At 41.1% G+C, this 22,351-nt stretch overlaps 1 protein-coding gene across 13 annotated transcripts in view; it reads left to right on the top strand.

Moving 5' to 3' along the window:
* PRR14L (proline rich 14 like) overlaps window positions 1–22,041 on the top strand; it is a 62,389-nt gene extending 40,348 nt beyond the window's left edge. For all 13 annotated transcript variants that reach the window (XM_082697805.1, XM_082697799.1, XM_082697801.1 and 10 more), the window contains 5 exons: window positions 2,689–2,760; window positions 3,408–3,579; window positions 4,157–4,263; window positions 15,420–15,491; window positions 17,575–22,041. In XM_082697805.1, the coding sequence (XP_082553931.1) occupies window positions 2,689–2,760; window positions 3,408–3,579; window positions 4,157–4,263; window positions 15,420–15,491; window positions 17,575–17,854 (703 nt within the window). In that variant the 3' untranslated portion in view covers window positions 17,855–22,041. The remainder of the gene's footprint in view (window positions 1–2,688; window positions 2,761–3,407; window positions 3,580–4,156; window positions 4,264–15,419; window positions 15,492–17,574) is intronic.
* Window positions 22,042–22,351: the final 310 nt, after the last annotated feature.

The following is a 22,351-nucleotide window of genomic DNA, read 5'->3' on the forward strand; positions in this document are numbered from 1 at the left end:
ACTAACTAAATCAAAGGGTTTCAGAAGAACACCCCAGAACCTGAATGTGGTTGATGGAAATTGAAAGATGAGTGCTCTTCTAAGTACTTGTCTTGTAGTTAATAGAAAAATGTTCGTAGAGTGTAGTCACAAAAAATACACTGGAATGAATCAAATTGGTTTTTTGTTTTTTTTTTAATTTAACTTTTTTCAAAGATTTTATTTATTTATTTATTTGAGAGAGAGAGCGATAGCAAGAGAGAGAGAGCACAAGCAGGAGGATGGCAGAGGGAGAGAGAGAAGCAGACTCCACACTGAGCAGGTAGCCTGACACGGGGCTCAATCCCAGGACCCTGAGAGCGTGACTTGAGCCAAAGGCAGACTCTTAACTGACTGAGCCACCCAGGCACCCCTGACTCAGATTGTTTTAAATGATAGTGTATTCATTTTATTTTGTCTGTTTTGTCAGTATGCCTCTATGATCTCATAAACACACTTTGCTCAGTGTCTGACACGTAGCTTTATTTATTTATTTTTGACACACAGCTTTAAATTGTACCTTCTCTACACTATGTTCATGCCTGAGGTTCGAATGTAGGCCAGTTCTTTGTTGTATCATGTGAAGATGTGTGGCCTTTGGCCTTTTCCTTCATCCAGAACTCTCTTCCCTTCTGACTTCTGTTTCCTAGTGTGGGATATTTTTTCTCTTCCTCCCTTCCTTTGTCTAGCATTTTACTTTGTGTTTTTTAGTTCAGTTCAAGTGTAATGTGGGCGTGGGGGCTGTTTATAGGGACTTTTCCTTCTTGTTGGTTCTAGAAGTGCCTTAACATCATATGCCTTGACTTTAGGTTTAGAAGTTTGCTATTTTTTTTTTTTTAAAGATTTTATTTATTTATTTGACAGAGAGAAATCACAAGTAGACGGAGAGGCAGGCAGAGAGAGAGGAAGGGAAGCAGGCTCCCTGCTGAGCAGAGAGCCCGATGCGGGACTCGATCCCAGGACCTTGAGATCATGACCTGAGCTGAAGGCAGCGGCTTAACCCACTGAGCCACCCAGGCGCCCCTAGAAGTTTGCTATTTTTTAAACAGACTTAGAAATATTAAGCATGATAAATTGGGTAACCCAAGAAAGCAGGACTTAACAAATGTTAAATTAATTTGTTTCTGTAGGATTTTTTTTCCTTCAATTTGACAGAGAACAAGTGCACGAGCAGGGTGAGGCAGCAGAGGGAGAGGCAGTAGCATGCTCCTGCTGAGCATGGAACCCAATGTGGGCCTCAATCCCTGGACCCCAGGGATCATAACCCAAGCCAAAGGCAGATGCTCAACCAACTGAGCCACCTAGGCAGCCCATAGGACTTTTTTTTCCTAAGTTTTATTTATTTAATCTACACCCAGTGTGGGGCTTGAACTCACAACCCTAAGACCAAGAGCTTGCCTGCTCTTCTGACTGAGCCACCCAGGCACCCCCATAAGATTTTATTTGAACCTTAAGTACTCAATAATATAGGTTGATTGGGCCTCTTTTTCGCTGTTTTTATAGATGATGATCTTGAGGCACATGGTTTTTTCTAACCCAAATCAGGTTAGTGTTTCAGCTAAACTAGACCTAGACGCAGGGTCTCCTGATTTCTGATTTGGTCTGCTCCTTTTCCAGTATACACCCTGCCTCTTTCCTTTTATCAGTACCTGTCAAGGAATCCTGAATTAGTGCTAAACCTTCTAAAAATCTGAATTATCTTTATTTTGTAGACATTGAGCAAATCTACTTCTAAGAGAAGATGAATTGTTTTACAGCCATACAAACACCTCATTAATTGGTACTATGTTCCAAATTCAGTAGAAACTGATACAGGTTTTACTTTGAGAGGCACAAAAAGCTCTCCACCATCGCGTATTGATTTATCTATAAGTGATGAATACTCTTACTTCATTTATAAAAATAAAAGCTTAATTACAAAGGAGCTAACCCTGTTAGTGGTTTTCTTCTACATAACCATGTTTTCTGTGGAACTTGGCTTTAAAGAAAACAAGGTTTCTTCATAATCTTCTCTAAGGGTATAGAAATTAGATTTTATTTTGGGTGCCTGGGTGGCTCAGTGGGTTAAGCCTCTGCCTTCGGCTCAGGTCACGATGCCAGGGTCATGGAATCAAGGCCAGTATCAGACTTTCTGCTCAGCAAGGAACCTGCTTTCCCCTTTCTCTCTCTGCCTGCCTCTCTGCCTACTTGTGTTCTCTCTCTCTCTCTGTCAAATAAATAAGATCTTTTTTAAAAAATTCTATTTTATTTTAATAGCATTAATAAGGAGATGAATAATACAAGATTTTTTATCTGTGAATCGTTTTTTGAAATCTTTTAAGATATATATTTAACAACAGAAGATGCAAGACTCAAAGTCATCCTTGTTCCCCTCCATTCTCTTACTGTCCTCTCTTTATTACTCTCTCTATCTTCTTCCCATATAGGTTAGAAAATATCTTCCCATCAGCCTGCCTTCATTCCAGTGGTGGGCATGCAAATGTAATTCTTATGACTGGAGGCGGTTTTTCTTCTTTCTGAGTGACTGGACATTTCTTGTCTTCCTGGGGCCTAATTGCTTATCATGTGCTATCAGGGGCATCAAAACCTTTGAGTACCACAGTGGCATCAAAATTTTCCTATTGTTTCACTGCCCTAACCTGTTGCTTTTGTACTTTTGCCCCACCTCAGCCACACCATGTTACCATATGTGCCTCTTCCAGGCATGGAAGCTTCTTATAACACCAGTGGCAGTCAGATGAGGTAAGCCTCCAGCAGCACCTGGTACAGAGGGCTTGCAACAAGTGTGTGTGCATGTGTGGGAGATCAAGGAAAGAGTGAATGTGCAACCAAACACAGCACCTGAGGACGCGCTGGCAGATGGTGTACATCGAGCACAGTATGATTCTGACATCTTTTCCTTCCAAACATGATCTGAGATTCAGATATCTTTTATCCTAAGTGGCACCTAAGGGTGTGTAATCAGTACCATTTACTGAAAAAAAGTCAAAATCATTAGCCAGCGCATTGAACCACAGATTCCCTGTCAAGCTATCTCTTGTTCATAGAACCATCTTCATTGCCTTGATGGGATTGATCTTATCTGAGCACAGTTCTTTTGTTCAGTTCACTAAATGCCTTTTCCTCCAAAGAATCTGTTCCTTTTTATATTTTTCTTAAATAAAACTGTTCTACACCAAGGAAAGGATTGGCCACATCCTCATAATTTTTTTAAATATGTAGACACAGGCTGTGTCCAGAAATAACTAGAGAATCCTTTGGCTGGAAACATCATTGCTGGAAAAAGGGAAGATCTTCAACCTTAGTCTGATGTTAAGGAGTTTTTGCCCAGGTAGAAAGTGAAACCTGTCTCATATTTTCCTTCTCCGTTTTTCTTTCCATGGTGCTAGACTAGAGCCTCCATTCCCTGCCTTGGTACCAAAGTCTTGCCTGGTAACAGACTCAGCTGTCAGCAAGCTCCTGCTTTCAGCCTCCGAGTTCCAGGTTCCTGAGTTTGATGAGCTGGATAGTGTGGCAGCGTCATGCCCCCATCCACAGAGCAGCCCTCCAGAAGAGAAGGAGGTAAATGTAAAGAGCTGATAGAGTCGGGGGCAGTACTGGAAGCGTCCATTGAGGTCCGCATATCACATGATGGGTACACAGGCCCCTGGGTATCTTTGCTTATCACTGTTAGCTTCAGCTGAGTGCTGGAGATTACCAAAGCAGGGGTTTTTCTGCTTGGCCACTGAAGGCTACTCTGGATCTCTGAATCTGCATTGTTTTACAGGTCCCTTTTGTTCGATGATAGCATTTAACAGTATTTAGAGTATTAGACCAAAGAGCTGCTTCATGCATTCAAAGATGAGTGAACAATGGTATTCTTCAATTTTGCAATCTCTCTCTGTCTCCAACAGTTATCAGGCTTTCATATTGCTAATCTCAATATCTGAGCTGAATGTACGGATTCTCTTCTAATAATATAAAGGGAGTGGTTGCTGAGAACACTGTCAGCAGGAGTAAGTAGAGCTTTGTCATAAACTATGAGTTAGAGTCATCTATAAACTGAGGAAGCAAAATCTTAGAGTGTCAAGAAAAAGGACTTTTTGTATTTAAAATGTCTTACAACTTGACCGTCTTTCTTCTTAATCTTTAAAAATAGGCTGAGCCAGAGAAGAGGCCAAAGAAAGTCTCACAGATTCGTATCCGGAAAACCATTCCTAAGCCAGACCCTAATCTTACCCCTATGGGCCTTCCTCGACCCAAAAGGTGAGCTCCTTCTCTAACACACATAGGTCTGCTTTTTGGGAAAATTGTTTGGTAGAATATAAGGACTCTAAGCTATTTATTATACTTCTAGGAATTTATCCAAAACAGTTAATTGGTAATACGACCAGAGATTTATGTGCCAGGGATATTGTTCTGCATTCTTTTTTTTTTCTTTTTTTTTTTTTTTTAAGATTTTATTTATTTATTTGACAGAGATCACAAGCAGGCAGAGAGAGAGGAGGAAGCAAGCCCCCTGCTGAGCAGAGAGCCCGATGCGGGCCTCAATCCCAGGACCCTGGGATCATGACCTGAGCCGAAGGCAGCGGCTTAACCCACTGAGCCACCCAGGCACCCCTTGTTCTGCATTCTTAATCATTTTTAGCAAGCTCACTATGCCAGATATTATTCTGTCCCTTTTTGTACATAGTCTGTTTGTCCCCCAGTGGTGCTGAGAGGTCAGTGCAATTGTTGCTCCCAGGTTTAGATGAGGATGCCAGGGCTTAGTGTATAAGACACTTGTTTTAGGCCATGGTGTCAGTCGTGGCTCAGGCGGCTTCTCTCTCAGATGGTTTTTACCCGAACCCACAGCCCAAGCTCACAACATGCTGGTACAAATTGAGAAGGGACCTAATGTCATGAGAGAAAGAAATTGAAATTAAATTTTTTTTTCTTTCTCTCTCTCTCTCTCTTTTTTTTTTTTTTTAAGAAAATGCCAGATCCATGCTATGGTCTATATCATGGCCTTTAAAAACTTGGTTTCTAAAGATTTATTTTTTATGACAGAGATAATTGCTAACCCTAAAACAGGAAGTGGAAAGAAAAAACAGATTACCAAATTAGGTGTTTGGTGTACTGTACATTATACAGACACACTATGAAAATAACATTTTATAAAAGATCTCCAGAGTTACATTTTCTTGTGGTGGATTTCACTCCTTCATTTCTCACTGGCAAATAGAAGTCTAACAGTAGTCCCTTAAGTGACTCCAGGTAAGTTATTGAACCTTCCTGAACTTCAAGAATGTGTCTATAAAGTGTAGTAAGAATTCCTAACACTTAAGATTGCGGTACAATCCAGTTGAAGAAAAAATGTGTAGTGTGCCTATTACATTGCTTCACGTAACACAAATGCAATAATTACTATAATCATAATTGACCTACTTTTCCCACATGGTTTTGTCTTAATATATTTTTATCTTACAGTTCTTTTATTGATCATCCTACCATATGTCTTTATAAGAGAAATTTTTTTTTTAATATTTTATTTATTTATCAGAGAGAGAGAGGGGGAGAGAGCGAGCACAAGCAGACAGAATGGCAGGCAGAGGCAGAGGGAGAAGCAGGCTCCCTGCCAAGCAAGGAGCCCGATGTGGGACTCGATCCCAGGACGCTGGGATCATGACCTGAGCCGAAGGCAGCTGCCTAACCAACTGAGCCACCCAGGCGTCCCTATAAGAGAAATTTTGAAATACTTCAGATATCCTAGGTTGAATAGTATTTATTACTAGAATGAAATAGGATTCAAAATCAGATGTATTCTATCTTGCATTTGTATATAGATATAAGTTCTGAAAAACCTTTTTATGATAAATAAGTAGTTGGGAGTAGAGACAGTTAATATAATAATGACATTCCGTCCTTTAAACTTCTTTCAAGTAATATTACTAGCCAAAAAATCCCAGAGTGATCTATCATCAAATTATATTTAATGATTTATCACCTAATTTTGTTGAAAGCAAAGAAATGACAAGTGCTGACTCATATAGGTTCTGTTACCAGGCATTGAAGCAGTGAGTGTTTCATTGTACAAGCAACACACCAAAAAGATCTGACCAGTGTCAGATGCCCAATAATTTGTATGCCGGTCTTTCACTTAGAGATACTTTATTTAAGTCAATATAATGAAAGAGGTTGAAAAAATAAGATTTTTGACGAACCTTAGTCACAGATGCTTTTTGATAAAGTGCTTTTTATTCCCATCATCTTTTGTCAAAAAATCTTGAAGTTACAGATTTAGTGTAGTAAATGTATGGAAGAGCCTTGACATTCAACTTTTTTTTAATACACATGACACAATGTTACATTAGTTTCCCATCTGGTTCAACAAGACTACACATTATGCTATGGTCACCACAGTTGTAACTCTTATCTGTCACCATACAATGCTGTTATAATACCATTGACTATATTCCCAGTGCCATACCTTTTATCCCTGTGACTTACTCATTCCATAACAGGAAACCCCAGTCTCCCACTCCCCTTCACCCATTTTGCACATTCCCCCACCCCTTAACATATAACTAAATTGGCAAACACAGTTTTTATTATTCAAGCCCATCAGCCAAATCATTCTTACTCCCTAACTTTTGTGTTCCAACTCAAGTAAATGTATTAATTCGCACTTAAGAAAATTATGCAAACCATTGAGAAATAAATTATGGAACATATCTTACCAGTAAAGTATCTTGCATTTATTTTATTTTTTTTTTTAAGATTTTTTTTATTATTTATTTTATTTATTTGACAGACAGAGATGACAAGCAGGCAGAGAGGCAGGCAGAGAGAGAGGAGGAAGCAGGCTCCCTGCTGAGCAGAGAGCCCGATGCGGGGCTCGATCCCAGGACCCCGGGATCATGACCTGAGCTGAAGGCAGCGGTTTAACCCACTGAGCCACCCAGGCGCCCCCTTGCATTTATTTATAGATGTAAGTTCTGAAAATATCTTACTTGTAAAAGCTGTAAGTGAAAATTAAAATCATATATAACAAATATATAATTTATTTTAATAGCACCTTATTAAAATAACATGGTAATGCTGTTTGTCATTACTGGATTTGTAATAAACTAATGTAATGTGTAGTTAGAATAATAAATTATGACGTGAGGGGGCACCTGCGTGGCTCAATCATTAAGCATCTGCCTTCTGCTCAGGTCATGATCCCAGGGTGCTGGGATTGAGCCCCGAATTCGGCTTCCTGCTTGGCGGGGAGCCTGCTTCTCCCTCTCCTGCTCACCCTGCTTGTGTTCCCTCTCACTGTGTCTCTCTCAAATAAATAAATAAATAAAATATTTTTTAAATAAATAAATAATGAAGTGAGGAGTGTGGTAAAAGCATGATACTGCTTCAGTAAATGTGTATGCATATGTGAATCAAACAATGTTATTGGACTTTTACGAGCAATTAAGAGTCATGTAAAACATCAAATAAACCTATTTATGTAAATCTTAGGACTGCTTCAATATTCAATGTAGGAGAAAATGTACTATGAAACCAGCTTACATGGCAGTATCCTGTAATTTTTGCTGCTGTTAACAGGTGTAGAAGTTACAATACTTTATAGGCTAAAATAAGACGAGGATTAAATAATCAAATTAAATTTTTCTTAATGTGATTTCAGTTTATTCCTTAACTGAAGGAAATTACTTAAAATTTTTGATTGTGGGTTTTACACACTTCATCTAATAACGTTTGATAGTCTTGGTAAACATTTCAGTGGTACATTTTAAGAAAGAAGAATTGACTGTTAAGTCGGCCCTCCTTCTTAAGGAGGCATTGTTTGATGATAATCAGGAGACACATGACGTAGGGTCACCCTGACAAACTCATTTCTACAGCATATATGAAATCTGAATATTCTGACACCAGCCAAAGTACCCTATTTCTAAAGCCACTCCTCTCTTACTGGAACTATATGTGATAGGGAAAGACCAATCCAATCCAAGTTTACTGTGATTTCATTAATTACTGAAGGGGACTCCGCAAGATCACTGATTTGACTCATTTACTGAAGTAACATTCGGGATGGATAGGTGCTGTTCTGAAAGAATTCGTGGGAATGGAGAAATCTGCATAAACATTCAAAGACACTTCTCAAACATATGACTAGAAGTTCTAGGAAATTAAAGATCGGGAGATAGTTTCCACTAAAACACTAAAACAGGGTATTCGTGTACTCTGTGGCACGTCTTTTGGTACACTGGTGTGAATGCCACTGGTTTAGGGTATTTAACAGCAACCTTATTTAGCTCTTGGGAGTTCATGTGTCTTTCAGTCCAACTAGACAGACTACACAGTATGTTAAATAGGGAAATGGTAAAATAAAATCTTAAACTATAATAGGAGAGTAGCCACAAGATGTACAGAGAATTCTGAGGGTACCCTAAGACTGAGGGCAAGTACTCAAAGAAGGATAAACTTGGAAGAGGGGACACCTCCCAAAGTTGCCATTTAGACTTTGTTGGAGAGGGTAGAGTTGCAACCCATTGAATGGCTGGGTTGCTAAGGCCAGAGCTAGGCAAGCAAGAAATAGCAACTTTGCAGGGTGCAGACAAGCTGAGGTAGGTGGGCATGCAGGGGAAGGGGATACTGCCCTCTTTCAGGAGGGCTACAGGAAACAACCCTCAGGAAGTTGGAGTGCAAGCTTATAGCCTGGAGTGCCACGTATTTCCTGACACAGAAACATGTGACATGGTCACCAGGCTAGGGTTGCCAGAGCACTGACGGACTGCATGCTCTGTCCACACAGCTAGGGCTGAGCCCACTCCAAATGCCCCTCCTTGACATCCTCACAAGCACACACAGTGACAGGGGCTGGGGGTAGTTTACCAGAACCAGGAAGAGAAGCTCCTTTCCTCCTACAGTGTTGCCCCAGTGCCCTCTTCTGCCAAAGCTTTTAGCATCATTCTTACTGTAAAGAAGAAATGTGTTGAGAGTCCAAGATTCCAGTTTCACAGAGTAGGTACTAAAAGGTACAGTTTGATCTAAGAAGCAATAATTTGATAGCTGGTACATACCAGTATAAACCAGAAATATGAATGCCATTCACTTGACCAAGAGACTGTCCTTTTAAGGTGAGATTCGAATAAATGGAAAAGTGGTATTTAACACAGTCACATGGAAGAATAAAGAAGCAAGAATAGGGAGGAAAATTCCAAAAAGGAGTGAAATAAGAGAGGTACTAATCCTGAGAGATATTAAAATATATTGTAAAGTCTCAGTAAATAAGAACGGTGTAGTGCCAGAGCATAAACATACAAATTGATAAATTAAAATAGGAAGTCCAGAACTAGACACAAACACAGATTTAGTATGTGATCACGGTGTCCCCTCAAATCAGTGGCAACTGGATAGCCATTTTAAAAGTAATAAACTTGGTGGGGAGTGTTGCCTGGCTATCTGTCAGTAGAACATGCAACTTCTGTTCTCGGGGCTGTAAGTTCAAGCCACATGTTGGGTATAAAGATCACTTAAAAGTAAAATTTTGGGGGGTGCCTGGGTGGCTCAGTGGATTAAGCCGCTGCCTTCGGCTCAGGTCATGATCTCAGTGTCCTGGGATCGAGCCCCGCATCGGGCTCTCTGCTCAGCAGGGAGCCTGCTTCCCCCTCTGTCTCTGCCTGCCTCTCTGCCTACTTGTGATCTCCCTCTCTCTGTCAAATAAAATAAAAATAAAAAAATAAAATCTTAAAAAAAAAAAAGGTAAAATTTTGGGATCACTTGGGTGGCTCAGGTCATGATCCCAGAGTCCTGGAATATTGACCCCCTTGTAGGGCTCCCTGCTCAGTGGGTAATCTCTCCTCTATCTGCCTCTCCCCTTTCTCATGTTCTCTCTTGCTCACTCTCTCACTCTCTCTCTCAAAAAATAAAATCTTATAAAAATAAAATCTTCAAAAAAAATAATAAAGTTGAATCTGTATCTTAGACCTTTTACCAGAAGAAATTCCAAATGAATCAGATTTAAACAGAAACAAATCAGACTGTAAGAATACTTGAGGGGATGCCTGGGTGGCTCAGTTGGTTGGGCGGCTGCCTTCGGATCAGGTCATGATCCAGGCATTCTGGGATCGAGTCCCATATCAGGCTCTTTGCTTGGCAGGGAGCCTGCTTCTCCCCTCTTGAGGGGAGAGGAAATACTTGAGGAAACCATAGGAATTTTTTTTTTTAATTTTATTTTATTTATTTTTTTTTTTTAAGATTTTATTTATTTGTCAGAGAGAGAGAGGGAGAGAGAGCGAGCACAGGCAGACAGAATGGCAGGCAGAGGCAGAGGGAGAAGCAGGCTCCCTGCTGAGCAAGGAGCCAGACGTGGGACTCGATCCCAGGATTCTGGGATCATGACCTGAGCCGAAGGCAGCTGCTTAACCAACTGAGCCACCCAGGCGTCCCGGAATTTTTGTTTTTTAAACATAAACTCTCTCCCCAGCATGGCCCCAAGATCAAGAGTCACATGCTTCACTGACTGAGCCAGCCAGGTGCCCCTGCCCATAGGAAATTTCTAACTGGAGTGACTGACTAGAATACAAAGTCCAGAGCCATAAAATAAAAGTCTGAGAAATATATTTCATAAAAATCTAGCACTTCTGCTAGAAAAAGGAATACCATAAACAAAGTCAAAACACAACTTTTGGGGCACCTGGGTGGCTTAGTCAGTTAAGTGCCTAACTATATTTCAGTCCAGGTCATGATCTTAGGTCCTAAGACTGAGCCTCGGTTCCTAAGACCGAGCCTTGGTTACAGGCTCTGCACTTGGTGGGGAGTCTTCTTGAGACTGCCCCCCCTCGCCCTTTTGCACACGTACACTCTGTCTCAAATAAAAACTTAAAAAAAAACCCACAACTTCTAATTGACTAGATGGGAGGAGGCCTTTCACAATGTATACACATAACAGAGCCTCAAGATGTACACTTTAAATGTCTTAGAATTTTATTTGTAAGTTATATGTCAATAAAGCTGGAAAAAACAGTAAAATTTTAAGAAACCATAAACTCCTATCAAAAAGCTAATTTACATACATACATATGCTTGTGCATACAAACACACCAGACTTGTACAAATTGATAAGAGAAAATGAAAATCCCCACAGAAAACTGGGCAAAGGATGTGACTAGATAGACGGTCCACAGGTAAGAAAGTGAAAATAGCTCTTACCCAAATGGAACAAATGATTATAACACCACATTGCTTGTTGGGAGGGCTGTATCAAAATTAGAAATGTGCAGACCCTTTGGATATCTAGGAATTTCTGATACAGATACACTTCGATGTATAGGAAATGACGTGTATAAAACTCACAACATCATAATAATGTCAGAAGACTAAGAAAAATATGGGCCTGATCAAATAATTTATGGTACATCTATTCAAAAGAACAGAATGCCGTATAATCTTTCAAAACACCAAGATGTACCATTTTATATAATCAGTGTCTTAAGGTAGTGTTGGCTAGAGCAAAAATTGTCTGTGGAATGTTGCCATTTGTATAAAACAATGGAGGTTTCGGGAAATAGGAATTCTTAAGACTTCTTTGTTTTATATAGACCATTTCTGTAACTGTGTCTTCTATAAACATTTATAAATGAGGGATGTGATTGCTCAAAATGAGAATTTCAACCTACCCCCCAAATGCCTGATGTTTTATCTTTGTCTGTATGTAGAGATTTGTTTTCTCTGCCTCAGAATATAAAAGTCATTGTTACTCAAGCAGTTTGGTCACCTTAGGGATTCAATGTCCCTACTCATTTTCTAGGCCAGAAAACAGGTGCCATCAAAAGTTGTTGCTATATTCTGCTTAGCATATATATCCGCACATCTCAGCCTCAAGACCACACCTTACACAGAGAGTTTTCTCTGAAATTGCCTTCCGCATGGTGCAAGTCATAAAAACAAATCAAGTGATGAGGGAGAGAGGACCCACCAGATGGGAAGACACTCAAATGTAGACTCTCGCCAAAACCACTCTGGGCAAGGTGGTCTCTCCACAGAACATGTGCTTTTGAGGCAGACTGCATCATTCCAGTGAGTGAAGCCTCTCTGAAGAAGGCAGTTTGTTAAGGGCCAGAAATTCCAGAATCTGAGCTCTGTTTACCATCTTTCACCTCAGCGCAGAAATGACACATACTGCCCTGATTTGCCAGTCAGAATGACTTTCACTTTCAGACTGCCCATCGGACATTTTTAATGTAGCAGTTGCTACCAGTAAGAAGCAGAGTAGCTGCTGTCTGTTGGAATGCCAGTGCTTAATCACTATTAAAAATTATATATGTGTTGTTATTTTTGGGTATCTTTCATGAGCATGTTCTTTGCTGAATTGAAATTGAATCAAACAAAACCTCATAAGATTTTCAGAAAGAAACTAAAACATGATGCCAGAGTTAATTGACATGCTCTGCAGACTGTTTTTCTTATCTGAATGACGGGTTTAAAATATACAGAAACATTGTGATTTGCTCTTTCATAATAGTTAATGTAAAAGTTATGCTCTCTGAAAATAAGTTTCTACTTAGATAAGCGTGGTGACCTGCAGCTATCCTCTTCCACATAGTGTAGCCAAAATGAACTGAGTATACTCAAACAAATGAATAAAAGGATGAATTTTATGGTATATGAACCAAGACTTCTCGAGGACTGATTAAAGTTCTACAGCAGAAAATGTACAAGATGAGTATAGGGGCGCCTGGCGGGCTCAATCAGTTAAGCATCCCTTTCTTGATTTTGGCTCAGGTCATGATTGCCAGGTTGTGAGATTGGGCCCCACATTGGGCTCCGTGCTCAGCATGGAGTCCGCTTGTCCCTCTCCCTTTGCTGCTGCTCCTGCTTGCTCATTTTCTCTCTCAAATAAGTAAATAAAATGTTTGTTTGGTTTTTTAAAAAAGATGCATATAGAATATCTTTTCTTACCAGGAAGTGCTAAAGCTCTCAAAGACTACTAAGGTCATATCAAATAGATCAGGAACCAGTTTGGAACTCCCACTGGCCATAGATGAAATGGTCTGAGCATTGAAAAGATTAAAGCACAAGAAATATGTTTAAGTGCTATAGTTTATAATGACACTTTTTAAAAAAGATTTTATTTATTTGAGAGAAAGTGAGAGACCACAGAGGGAAAGGAAGAAACAGACTTCCAGCTGAGGAGGGAGCCCTGTGTGGGGGCACTTAACTGACTGAGCCACCCAGATGCCCTTACAATCCATTGGCCATATTTGGATGAGATTAGAGAACCAATTAATTGTTTTGGAAATCAATAAATAAGGGGAAAGAACCAAGTATGATTTGTTTTTCCTGCATACGTTGTACCTCAGGATTACCAAGTAATTGATGAGCATGAGGTTTTTCAATTTAGATAGAAGAATTCTACCTAATGATTGGAGGAGTGATAGACTGTCACCATGTATGACCCTGAAGAAGTAATAGATTAGTCAGCCTTTTTCAGTGGCTATTAGTATTATATAAAAAGTCAACAACAGGTCCATCATGATTTAAGTATATACCACCATCTAAAAATCTTACTATCAAAATACCTAAATCCGATTATGTCTCTATATTTAATCATCAGTCTGTAGGAAATACCTATAATAGTTCCCATATGTTTGGGTCAGAGGAACAGGTTAAATGATACTGTGTAGGTGTAATAAGAAAATCTAGACTGGGGAAGCCACAGGTCAAATGACCTGGTTTCTTTACCAAATAAATTACAAAATGAAAAGGGAGACAGATAAAATAGAACACGAGTAACATACAAATTGAGATGGGTGTGATTGGGATTAAAAATTCCAGGGACCTGTGTTTGGGAAAAGGGTAAAAGTGATGTACTTCATTTTCTAAGTTAAAAATACTTACTGAAACTCTTGCCAACCACTAAAAGAGGAATGTATAATTTCCAAACCAGTAAGGGGGGATAAAAAAGAGAAAATAAACAGTCAAGGAGAAGAAAAACATTGAAAAAGTAGGATTAAAAGAAGCTGTAAAATATGATAATAGATACAAATACAGTTATATCATTGCCAGTAAGTATAAATGGACAAAATTTCATAAAGCTGAAAATTGGCAGCCTAGAAAAGAAAAATCTAGTTTGTGCTGTGCACATGAGCCATCTAAAACTCATTGCGGAAGAGCTGAAAGGCCTCCTCCAAAACCCTCAGTTTGTTCCTCACAGTCCACAGTCTCTCATGGATCGTCTCCCCCTCTGATTTCTCCCAATTCCCTTCTCTTCTCCATCTCCCCATGTCCTCCATGTCATTTCTTATGCTCCACAAATAAGTGAAACCATATGATAATTGTCTCTCTCTTTGACTTATTTCACTCAGCATAATCTCTTCCAGACCCGTCCATGTTGATACAAAAGTTGGGTATTCATCCTTTCTGATGGAGGCATAATACTCCATAGTATATATGGACCACATCTTCTTTATCCATTCATCCGTTTGAAGGGCATCTTGCTTCTTTGCACAATTTTGGTGACTGTGGCCATTGCTGCTATGAACATTGGGGTACAGGTGGCCCTTCTTTTCACTACATCTGTATCTTTGGGGTAAATACCCCTAGTGCAATTGCAGGGTCATAGCGTAGCTCTATTTTTAATTTCTTAAGGAATCTCCACACTGTTCTCCAAAGTGGCTGCACCAACTTAATTCCCACCAACAGTGTAAGAGGGTTCCCCTTTCTCCACCTCCTCTCCAACACACGTTGTTTGCTGTCTCATTAATTTTGGTCATTCTATCTGGTGTAAGGTGGTTATCTCAATGTGGTTTTGATTTGAATCTCCCTAATGGCTAGTGATGATGAACATTTTTTCATGTGTCTGTTAGCCACTTGTATGTCTTCATTGGAGAAGTGTCTGTTCATGTCTTCTGCCCATTTTTTGACATGATTATCTGTGTTTTGGGTGTTGAGTTTGAGGAGTTCTTTATAGATCTTGGATATCAGCCCTTTGTACTGTCATTTGCAAATATCTTCTCCCATTCCCTGGGTTGCCTCTTTGTTTTATTGACTGTTTCCTTTGCTGTGCAGAAGCTTTTGATCTTGATGAAGTCCCAAAAGTTCATTTTCACTTTTGTTTCCTTTTCCTTTGGAGACATATCTTGAAAGAAGTTGTTGTGGCCGATGTCGAAGAGGTTACTGCCTATGTTCTCTTCTAAGATTCTGATGGATTCCTGCCTCACGTTGAAGAGTTTATCTTTCAGTGGAGAGGGGCGTCTGGGCGGCTTACTTGGTTGAGAATCTGCCTTAAGCTCAGGTCATGCTCCTAGGGTCCTCTGCTCAATGGGGGGAGTCAATTCCTCCCCTCTCCCCTGCTCGTGCTCTCACTCTCTGTCTCTCATAAATAAATAAAGTCTTTAAAAAAAAAAAAAAAGCATGAAGAACTTACTTTGTTCTCTTTTCAGGTTGAAGAAAAAAGAATTTAGTTTAGAAGAAATCTATACCAATAAGAATTATAAGTCTCCTCCTGCAAACAGGTGGGTACATGAGTAGGAGTTAATAGACTGGGAGGACTTCTGAAATGATCAATGCAAATCTCCAATCCTTTCACTTCAGAAAGGGTTTTATGTTCAGTTATTTTATTTCCCAGCATTTGGACCGGGGTTGGTGGTAGGATGGGACAGGAACGTGCGTTGAGTGATGGAGGTACAGAAAACGTCTTATTTCAATTTGTACTTGTGTTTTTAGCAAACATGCCAGCTCTCTTCTTCAGGACTAATAATGGTCAATCTTCAGATATGATTCCAAATACAGAACAAATTTCATTGGCTGCCTTTGAATCTGAATTCAGTTTAAGTCAGGGAACATTTTTTAAATTCCTGTGGTGTCCAGGTTGTAGCAAGAGAGTTTCTAGGATTTTATCCTGTAAATTGAACATTTGCTCTAAGACTTTTGTACAGATTATTCATTGCAGCATTACTAAATAATAGGAAAGGATTGGAAACAACTGAAAATATTCACTAATCTAGTTTTGATTAAATTGTAATCCAGCCTTATAATGGAATGTACTGTATAGCCATTAAAAAGATAAGTCAGAAACAAACTGAGGGTTGCCAGGGGGAGGGAGGTAGGGAGAGGGTGGTTGGGTTATGGACATTGGGGAAGGTATGTGCTATGGTGAGTTCTGTGAAGTGTGTAAACTTGGTGATTCACAGACCTGTACCCCTGGGGCTAATAATACATTGTATGTTAATTTAAAAATAAAAAATTATTTAAAAAAAAAAAAAAGATGAATCGGGCTCCTCGGTGGCTCAGTTGGTTAAGCATCTGCCTTTGGCTTGGGTCATGATCCCAGATCGATCGAGCTTGGGATCCCAGCTTGGGATCGAGCTGCTCAGTGAGGAGGCTGCTTCTCCCTCTCCCTCTGCTGCTCACCCTGCTTGTGCTCTCTGTCTCTCTTCGTCAAATAGATAAAATATTTCTTTAAGAAAAAAAGTTATGGGGTGCCTGGGTGGCTCAGTGGGTTAAGCCGCTGCCTTCGGCTCAGGTCACAATCTCAGGGTCCTGGGATCTAGTCCCACATCGGGCTCTCTGCTCAGCAGGGAGCCTGCTTCACTCTCTCTCTCTCTCTCTCTCTGCCAGTCTCTCTACCTACCTGTGATCTCTCTCTGTCAAATAAATAAATAAAAAATCTTTAAAAAAAAAAAAGGGGGGGGGCGCCTGGGTGGCTCAGTGGGTTAAAGCCTCTGCCTTCGGCTCGGGTCGTGATCCCAGGGTCCTGGGATCGAGCCCCACATTGGGCTCTCTGCTCCGTGGGGAGCCTGATTCCTCCTCTCTCTCACTCTCTGCCTGCCTCTCTGCCTACTTGTGATCTCTGTCTGTCAAATAAATAAATAAAATCTTTAAAAAAAAAAAAAAAAAGTCCTTCTTTAAAAAAAAAAAAAGTTATTAGCAAGTCAGAGAGGCACAGTGCATAAGATAGTGTATGTAATTTGCTACCATTTGAGTAAGAGGGAAAAAACTCAAAGTGGAAGATAAATGTCATGGGTCAGCAGGCTACAGGCCAAATTCAGCCAATGGCCTGTTTCTTTTCTTTTCTATAGTCTATGAGCAAAGAATGGTTTCTACATTTTTGGGTGTTGTTTTGTTTTTTTTTTTGTTTTGTTTTGTTTTGTTTTTTTTTTTTGGTTTCTACGTTTTTAAAGAGTTATTTAAAAACAAAAAGAAGAGTATGTAGTAGAGTCCTATGTGGCTTACTAATTTTAAAATGTTTACTCTGGCATTTTATGTAAAAGAGCTCACCTCTGATAATAAATGCTTATTTATGTATGTCTGTGCATTGAATGACTTTTGGGAGGATACACAAAAAAATTTACTGGTGTTGCTGGCAAGGGCTGGCCTTTTATTCTTTACCCTTTTGTCCAGCTGCAGTTTTTTCACTATGTGTTCATATATTACATACCCATATATATATTTTTTCATACAAAAAAGAGAAATATTGGCCAGAGTTGAGTAAGTAGTTGTTAGTTGTTTTAGCCCCAGTTAACCAGAAGGGTTGGTGGCCCAGGAGACGCGCCACATGAGTCAGCATGTTGATTGTTTTTTGTGCTTTGCTCTCAGGTGTTTGGAGACCATCTTTGAGGAACCTAAGGAACGAAATGGTACGCTAATCTCAATCAGCCAACAGAAGAGAAAACGAGTTCTAGAATTTCAGGATTTTACCGTCCCACGAAAGAGGAGAGCTCGTGGTAAGGTCAAGGTGGCAGGCAGCTTTACCAGGGCGCAGAAGGCAGCTCTGCAGAGTCGGGAGCTCGATGCTCTGTTGATACAGAAACTAATGGAATTGGAGACATTTTTTGCCAAGGAAGAGGAGGATCAGGAGCGACCATCTGGTTGTTGAGAAGCAATTCAGTTTGGGGGTCTTGATTTTAGGTTTTCCAGGCTCCTTGGAAGAGGTTGCCTAATTTTGCCCTACCACCCAAACTACTCAAGATGCAGTCCATGGATTTTTACCTATTTTAAGGTGCAACCTTTTTAGGAAATGGTGAAAGAGGGTCCTCTACTTCTACTGCTGAGTATTGAACCTCAGGAATGCTCCCTTTATCCTAGAAATGGTCCTGAATGACATCTGGCCTCCTCCCCCGCCACTTGCCATCCTCAGGAGGAGGACACAGCACACCTTCAGTAACACTAGGATTCCAAGGACTCACAGCATTTGCACGTCCATGTGAAAGTTCTGCATTGTTTACGGTGGTGCTAGACCAAGATTATTTAGAGACATGGGCTAGGGAGGGGGACCTGGCGTCCTGTCCTGTGTGGTCACACCAGCTCATTTTGGTAGTTGAGGAAAGATGAGCTGTTGTGTTTCCTAATCCTCTGAGTCTGTCTGCCTAGAACCATGTGCGTGTGTGTGTGTGTATGTGTGTGTGTGGCTTTTTCCCCCATCATTTTCTCCCCTCTGTGACTGTGGGTCACTAGTGCCAGAGGAGCCCGTCCAGGCCCCATTCGACGTAAGTTGCACTTTTTAATGTTGTGGTGTTGATTATTTTCATTTGTTTTCCTTTTTTTTTTTTTTTTTTTTTTTGTATTATTGCTGCATGTTTGGAGCCTTTAAATGTGATTTTAAAACAAAATTTTTAAGACATCAAGGAGAAAGACAATACACATCTTCAGAATATATGACAGGCATTTGACCCAGTGTATCAGTGCATGGTTTGGGACAATGGAGAGACATTTTTCCATCACGTGTTTCAAGCAGCCCCTTCCCCATCTCTACCTTCCAGTGTAACTCATTAGAGGGAGTACTTTTTCATCTGGGTTCTCATTCTTGCTTGTTAAGTTGATGTGTTTATTTTAATGATGGAAGTAAGAGCAGGTTTTCCTCCCAGCCATTTAAAAAAATAGGAATATTGGGTGTGGTCTTAATGGGTTTTATCTGAAGTGGTAGTATAGAACAAAGTTGGGCATAACAGCTCAGGCTGTGATAAAGGTCAACCCAGAGTGTGTTCCAGAAGTGGGGAGTGAGACAGGGCATGGTTCAGACCCAGTGATGCATCCTTGTGGTTGGATCATGAAATTCCACCACCAGCCCTCTCTGAGGACACCATCGTATTGGGGGCTGTGTCAAACCTACTGGAAATTTTGTGGAGTGCCAGAGTTAGCAGAGTCCTTTATATGGACCTGCAGGAGTCCGTGGCTTAGAAGGACACTCTGTGGGTCAGCCAGGCCCAGAGGTGTCTTTCCTTTTCCACTTAACTCCTGTGTGCCCTTGCCCTGCTTCCCCCTACCTCCTTCCCTTGTGTTATATCTTTCTTTCTCTCTTGCTCTCAAAACAAAAGTTCAGAGAATTAACATTCCTTGGCTGGTGAGTGAGATGCGACACCCAGCCTCAGGACACTGGTCACCTCTTTCCGTTCTCCTAGGAGCCTCTGCTGGGAAGCATCCGCCCCTAGAGACTGTCAGAACTCCAGAGATATTTTCAAAGCCAGTCTGTTAGAGAAGAGTGAGTGGTGCCGTCCTGGAGTGTTGTCTCCTAGGGTTCCTTTGTCTCCCCATTTGTGAGTGGGTGGGGAGATGGGATGGGGGCGGGGGGTCTCTATGTGCCTTTCCTTTGCAGGTTGACAGTCTATGCCGCACTGGAGCAGAAGAACTGACTTGAGCAAGAAAAAAAAATGTGCCACGTCTATCTTCTAGGCCCGCTGCCTCAGACATAGCATTTAGTAAGTGAGATACATACCTGGTGACCCACGGAGGCTTCTAAGGCCTTGGCCAAATAGCATTAGAAGAGGGCCACACTTCCACACTGGCTCTAAATGATGTGAACCAGATTCTGTCGTTCTACATCTGCTTTGCCCAGACTGTATAGACACAACCTGTGTTTCACCTCAGTACCTCTCCCTTCCTGGGACAAGGTCCTTAGACACTAAATGCTTCTCTCTGTCTTTTTGCCTAAAGGAGTGGGATTAGTAATCCATTGTATCCTCCGACAGATGTTTTTAGGGAGTGCTGCTGGACAGCGTGCAAACTCCCAGCAACTCAACAGAGCCCTGTTTGCCAGCTCCATTGCCAGTGTAGACCAGTTAGTAATGTGGCAGCCATGTCATCCACCAGACTGAAGTTGAGTGGGCACAGCTGTGGCATCACCACCATTACAGAAACACAATTTCAAGTTTGCCCTTTATAGGCATGGCACTTGGAAGAGCTCCTGGCTCTTTGGAACACTGGAGGGATGGAGGAAGTGAGGCCTGGGCTCTCTCCTTGTCCTGGCCGTGTGGGAGAGAAGCAGCTCTGAGGCAGCCCTGCCTATCCTTGAAAATCTTGGCCTGACCCCGGACTAGGGGCTTTCCCCTGCTCCAAAATTAAGAAGGGGCCCCCATTGCAAACTTGAAATTGCTTGCCTGAAGTCGACACATCAACTTCTAACCACACTCAGCCAACCTGTCTTAGCATCCATTTTCATCATTGGCCTGTCCAGCTTCAATGCTTTCTGTGGTCCTCAGAGCCTGTGGAAGCTGCCTGCAATGGGAGGCATTAGTCGGCTGCTAGCACACCACCTGTCCAGAGCTACTGGAGGTCTCCTGGGTTGGAGGCTGATACAACTTCTGAGTCTGGGGACTTCCTACCCCAAGTGGTGGGAAGTTACAATTAACTATGATTTACTCAGCTATAACTCAACTTCAGAGGTTTAGTATTTTTAATACAGGAAAGAGAGGAGAAATCTCAGGTCCAATCAGGGTTCTGCCCATCAGCTTTTCACTGAAACTTCAAAGATGGGTTGTTGTTTTGTTTTTTGGGTTTTTGTTTTTGTTTTTGTTTTCCCCATTTTTCAGTTTATAGCTACATTTTCCTCTCATCTGCTCCCCACCCACTTTCCCCTTCTCTTTTGGTCACCTTTCCAGCTTCGTTTCTCCATTCGTTTAAATGTACCTCATCACCTATTCAAGCATATTATGTCCACTTTTTCTTAGTGACCTTACTCTAAGAGCTACAGCTGAGGGAGGTACAATGGAAAGACATGTAGCGTTTGCCTTACTTGGAGCCTGAAGAGCTTAGAAACTCATGCTGTGAATCCCCAAACTCAGCGCTCCTTCACGAGCTGTGAAAATCATGACACTTTGTCACAGTTTTGCCTGAAAGGGTCTTTCGCGTGGGCACCAGAGCCAACCTGAGGTAAATTCCAGTTCCTACCATCTGGGCATGATCCCTCCCCCCAGGGTTCACTCCCTGCCCGCCAGACTGAGAGCCTGTGGAGTGTGTGGGACTAAGGCAGCAGAGCCAAGGCATTGGCATAGCCTAATGGAACGCACAGCCAGCGCTCCGTCCCCAGGCTGGGATTCCATCTCATAATTCCATGTATAGTAAGATCTGCGAAAGACCAACTTTTAGTCAGTGATACTTTTCTCCCACCACCCGAGGGAGAAGTACCCAGTTGGTGCTTTCTTTAATTCCCTTGTTTTGTTATGTTTTGTTTTGTTTTGTTTTGTTTCTGGAAGCTTTTCCCCTAGTATCATGGAAAGGACCTCTTAAACACCACATTGTGGGTGGCTGTATCCAAAGTCTAAATAATTGGCCAGAGGTATGGAATAGCCTTTCCTGGATTTATCCACGGGAAGGGTGCCTTACCACAACTGCACTTCTTAATGTAAACAGCTGATTTTGGAGGAAGGCTTAGTTTTACAAAAATCAAAGTTTCATATTACCATTTAACCACAAATTGAGCAGCAATTGCTAATTTGATTATAAAGTGAGGGTCCCCATAAAGCCCTCCATCTAGCACAGCATATTCTCAGATTTGAAGCTTGTTCATTGTGTGTCTTCATGAGCCCCTCCCTGGTGCTGAATTGGATTTGAATTCCTGGAGAGAGGCCTCAGCATCTCCTTGGGCTGGTCTGGGCCAGTAAATAGCTGCCTGAAGTGTTTATATATTATCATGGTCAATAGTTAAGTGAAATTTGTACATTTTTGGTAACATTGGCATACAAGATGCCCCTGCAGTTCCTTTTCTGTTTGGTAGTTTGTGACTCTAAAATTCCCACTGTTATGTGTGTTAATTTATGAAAATAAAATTTTTTTTGAAAACCTTTCAAATAACTCTCAAGGCTGTTATTTCATCCTTTTGAAAAAAAAACAAAAAGAGGGGGGGACACTTGGGTGGCTCAGTTGGTTAAGTGTCTGACTCTTGATTTTTGGCTTGGGTCATGATTTCAGGGTTGTGAGATCAAACCCCACGTGGGGCTCTATGCTCAGCATGGAGTATGCTTGAGATGCTCTTTCTCCCTCTGCCTCTGCTCACTCGCTCTCCCAAAATAAATAAAATCTTAAAAAAATTTTTTTTTTTTTTAGTAATCTCTATACCCAGCTTTAGGCTCACACTTCAAACCCCAAGATATAGAATCAC

Source organism: Mustela nivalis (genome assembly GCF_964662115.1).
Source record: "Mustela nivalis genome assembly, chromosome: 14".
NCBI lineage: Eukaryota > Metazoa > Chordata > Mammalia > Carnivora > Mustelidae > Mustela > Mustela nivalis.